Source organism: Triticum dicoccoides, chromosome 3A (assembly GCF_002162155.2).
Source record: "Triticum dicoccoides isolate Atlit2015 ecotype Zavitan chromosome 3A, WEW_v2.0, whole genome shotgun sequence".
Lineage (NCBI taxonomy): Eukaryota > Viridiplantae > Streptophyta > Magnoliopsida > Poales > Poaceae > Triticum > Triticum dicoccoides.
Window position 1 is genome coordinate 732202706 of NC_041384.1, and position 4808 is coordinate 732207513.

The following is a 4808-nucleotide window of genomic DNA, read 5'->3' on the forward strand; positions in this document are numbered from 1 at the left end:
TTCAAGCTAATGTGCATGTCAGTAGGTGATTAATTCCTGCTAAAATGGAGTAATTTGACGGGCTGGCCCTCCCCAACAAAGCTAAACAACACTTGGCCCCCCTTATTCAACATTCCTGGCTCCGCCACTGTACATAATCTCTATTACTAAAACATAACGTTGTACACCATACCTGGATTACTCGATGGGTGGAATGATGGTCTGAACGACAATAATAGCATAAGGCGCCCTTTGATTCCTCACAATCTATGCAAAATAGGTTACACTCATTGCGATTAGAGGAGAGATGTTTGGTGCATATTGCAAAGAACTGTGTTGCGAGCAGTAGCTCTAGCCATGTAGGCACCGTCCCCCCCTTCATTGCAAAAACAAAGATGCTTTGCACTTGGACTACTATGTGTTGTGCTTACTAAGGGACGGTATGGGGCGCCTTTATAGTGTGATCTTGGCAGTAAAACAAATGGCGCACATAGTTTGTTGCGGAATTTGTGGGGCTAAAAACTAACAACTAGTCCAGAAAGGCAGGCCCACATATCTTTTGTAAATTAATGGGTGCTTAGGTTAGGGACAACCAAGCATTTGGCGTCTCTCCATTTCAATGGATGGTTCTCCATTCTTCTTACATCTAGGAATACATTTCATGCACACACACACAAAATCTTTAATGAGGACGATTAAATATTCATTATTTCCATGACACAAATGTCAAAAGGGTAGTCACCGAGCATAATGGCAGAGCATGAGTACTTACTTTAGGTCATGAAAAATCAATGAGAATTTCTGCACGAAGATGAATGGCTTGGCTGGATCATCGAGCCAGCACATAATTAGTTGTATGGGTCAAATATTCTGAGATATGATATATAAATACTAGAAATTATATGGCCCGCATAAATACTAAGCCAACTGTGAAAATAAATTGCAAAAGAAACAAAAGATTTGATCTATAAAATATATTTTTATTACTATGGGAATCACCTTTAAATGTGCCCATTTTATCTTTTGTTGTGTGTGCTTCCTATGTGCTCCTAGCATGGTTGCTTTTACATGAAACACCTGATTTTTACATGCTACGCGCTTTGTGTGTGAGAGATGTAGTACGACGCAACATGCCAATAAATGGGCGGATACAATCGCACTAAGACCTGTTGTTTTCCTGTTCATGGCTTTTCTCGCTCAGTTCATTCCATTTCTCGTTGTTTCCCTGTTCACTGATTTTGCTGCAACTTTTCTGTTGGTTTTCTTTTTTTTGTTTTTTTTGTTACTGTATTTTTAATACTTGGTGAATAATGTTTAATGCAGGGTGATTTTTAAAATATATAGTGAATATTTTTTTGAATATACACTAATTTTTTTAATATACATAGAAAAAATTATATATGATAAAATGTTTTAATTTATACGACAGGCGTTTTTAAATATACGATAAACTTTTAAAAATATACGATGAATGTTTCTTTAATATACACTAAACTTTTGAAGAAAAGACACTGAACAATTTTCTAAAATCTATTAATTATTTTTAATAGGTTTTTAAATATATATATATAGCTCCAGAAAAAAAAAGTAGTCATTCGTTTTTAGAAAACAAGCTATGCCAAAAATAAATAAATAACACATTCACGAACAGTCTTGGCCGGCCCATTTGGCCTGGCTTTTAGGCGGAGCCTCTCCTATTTTACGCAAATTGAAGGTTAGTTTGCTAAAAAAAATGTTTGCCACATTCGAATAAGCAAACTAGGTCATCCTCAAAAATAAAACTGCACCGCAAAAAATCCAACCAAACAACTTTCCCCGTCAAATCCAAGAATTTTCAAATTCGAGCATAAGGACCTTGTCGAACATCTGCATGAGTGTGACAACAATCAATGGTTGGTAGTGAAAAATACACTGCATGGTGTCCGAGCAAGAGTGAAAGGGGGCTTCGATGGTTGCCTCCTACACAATATGGTACATCTGGAAGAAACTTTTCAAGAACGAAATCGAAGGACTTTGGAGACCAAATCCTGCAACGCAATGGCGATCTTCTTGGTAATATAAGCCTCCACCGAGACGGCTCGGGAGAGTATCTCTTTCTGTGATTTCACATGAGGATTTGATGTAAATAGTGTGAACATGTTTCATGTTCTTTGCGTAGGTTCTGATCCCTTCCTATAAACTAAATCTTACCAGACGGAAGTACAAAAATAATTTTGTGAATAAGGAAAGTTTGCACTTTTCACTGTCATGAGGAATAGAGTAGTACCATTACAAGGAAAAGTGATCCCCAAGAGTGCACGGACGCGGACTGCGCGAGCGGAGACGGAATGGGGATACTTAGCCCCTAGTCATGCACATGCTAACCCGCCAGCAGAATGTTGGCTTAATCCAGTAGCACCCGCGTGTGCCCAAAGCCTAACATCCTCCTTTTTTGCGAAAAGGACATAGAACTCTTGCAAGGATTCATCATAAGTACAAAGCACCACAAACATAAAAAAAATACAACGAGGTAAATGAATCACCCAAAACAAAACCACCGACGCGTCGTTATCATCGCTCCCATATCGGAGTTGGTAAGAACTTGTTGTTGACAACCGGGAAGTCTTCGTCTGGCATCCTCCTTGATGATAAGCACAAGCCAAATGTACAGTTCCCCCTACTTAATTGAACAACATAGCTCCTAGTGTTTGCGGTCCAAAAATTACTATAACTAGATGATGCCCCGTGCATTTCTGTGCGGACCTTGGTAACAAAATGCATAAATAGTTGCCACGAAAGCATCTAAAACTAATGGAAAGCAAATGTAAGCTTAAAAATAAATAAATAAAATGAAGCATCTAAAAAGAGAAAATAAATTGCAATTAAAAGAATATCATTTCTAGCAGAATGTGAAGGATGAACTCTAATGCAAAAATTTCTTATGACTAACATGCATGAATTGATGATGTGGCAGCTTTGCATGCATAGAGTAATTAATGCAAAAAATGTAATTGCATATATGACTTGATTTAAGTGGCAGTTGCATGGCTAGGGAAAATAGGCAAGGGATTGTAGCAATTTAGGAATAGAGGATACATTCTAAAGAGCAAGCCGCTACAGTTGCCTGTCATTTCCATGAAGACTTGTAAACGAGTTGTACATACCAGATGGTTGATACAGCAATACAGGACATGAGATAGACAACCCGTTTCACAAATTGTATATAAATTGAACTGCAAAAACATCTTATATTTAGTTAGAAAGGGAATACACTCTTTCGTGGTAGGACTAGCCTGAATTGATATGCATCGGGGCGAACCAAACTCCGGTTTCAACATAAATCCGTTTCACAAATTACCCCCATATATACATATGAGTTTTCCTTGGCAAAAGGAGAGTGTGTATGCCTGACAACAGTGAACGTAAAGACGACATCTACTAATTGCATCACTAGTCACTACGGTACTACCAACTACCTACTCGGTGGATTGATGGAGTGAAAGCTAAGCTTTTGCATCGAGGAACCATGCATGCCAAGAGGGCGAGCACCACGGAAGGTCGACACCACGCAGTGGAGGAGGCAGGAATAATTTTCAGGTGTGACGGGGTTTACGAAGGAGGGAACCATGTATAATACGACTATGTGAGAGCTCAAATACCTTCAACAAATACAACACAAATATAAAAACTAAGTATTGGCACTCAAAATACGTCATGAGATGAGGATTATATGGATGAACACCCACTAATTTATCATGTATATTAACTAGATGAAACTAACAGATTAGTATCTTCTATATCTAAATAGCTAGCCCCCACTAAGATATTTCTCTCAACATGCAAGCATGCCACCTCATCATTCAACATGCATAAGAAAAGGTCCACCTCAACATGCAACTATGCATATTAAAAATCCACTACAACATGCATGCATGCAAAATTCCATTTTATTATGCTGTTTACATTTAATTCTTATATACTTTCAGAAACTATTGTTTCAAGAATTCATGTTCCATATAATCAAAATCTCATTGAAATATTGGAAACATTCCCGCAACAACGTTTGGGCATCATCTAGTATCCATAATGGGAGGGGACGCGGATTCAATGAACATGGTTACACGCGCACCTCTTATGAATAGTAAATGAGAAAGGTGTAATAGCTCCTGGGTGCCCCTGCACCCTCATAAACAGTAAATTCATAAAAAAAATATGAAAAAGAAAACTGAATATTTCAGGGATCAAACTTTATCAAAGATTTGATGTTCTTGGAAAGTTTCGGGCACAAATAACCTTCATAGAGCCCTCACAAAAACAACAAAATCACTGCTCAAAAGTGTACATAAACTTTAAAAATGATTTTGTTGTCTTAGGTGACGGCTCCTCGAATGTTATTTTTAGCTGAAACTTTGCAAGATCATCGAAAATTTGATCATGTTTGATCTCCCAAAGTTTCAGGTTTATTGATTTTTTTTTTTCAAAAAAAATGAATTTACTCTTCATAGAGGGTGTAGGGGCACTCGGTGCTGAAAATCCTATCTGATAGTAAATTCAAAAAAATGTTAGAAAATAAATAAATAAATAAATTTATTTTTGTAATATACATAGTCAACCGGTATACTTGCATATGAAGTTTCACGAAGCAATCGCATCCGTGGTAATCCAGAAAAAATGACAAAATAGAAGCCATATTAAAAAACACTATTTGATGAATAGTATGGTCACAATTGTATTTTCTTCACTAAGAATATCATGAGTGTGAATACATCACGAAACATCACACATGAGTAGAATGGTCGACTAAGTTTCATACTACAAAATTTCAGAATTTTATAAAGTTTCCAGTATTT

At 37.0% G+C, this 4808-nt stretch overlaps 1 protein-coding gene across 1 annotated transcript in view; it reads right to left on the reverse strand.

The window, feature by feature from the left end:
• LOC119273552 overlaps positions 1-385 on the reverse strand; it is a 1570-nt gene extending 1185 nt beyond the window's left edge. The window contains exon 1 of the mRNA XM_037554676.1: positions 173-385. Within this exon, the coding sequence (XP_037410573.1) occupies positions 173-361 (189 nt within the window). The 5' untranslated portion in view covers positions 362-385. The remainder of the gene's footprint in view (positions 1-172) is intronic.
• Between the last annotated feature and the right edge of the window lie 4423 nt (positions 386-4808).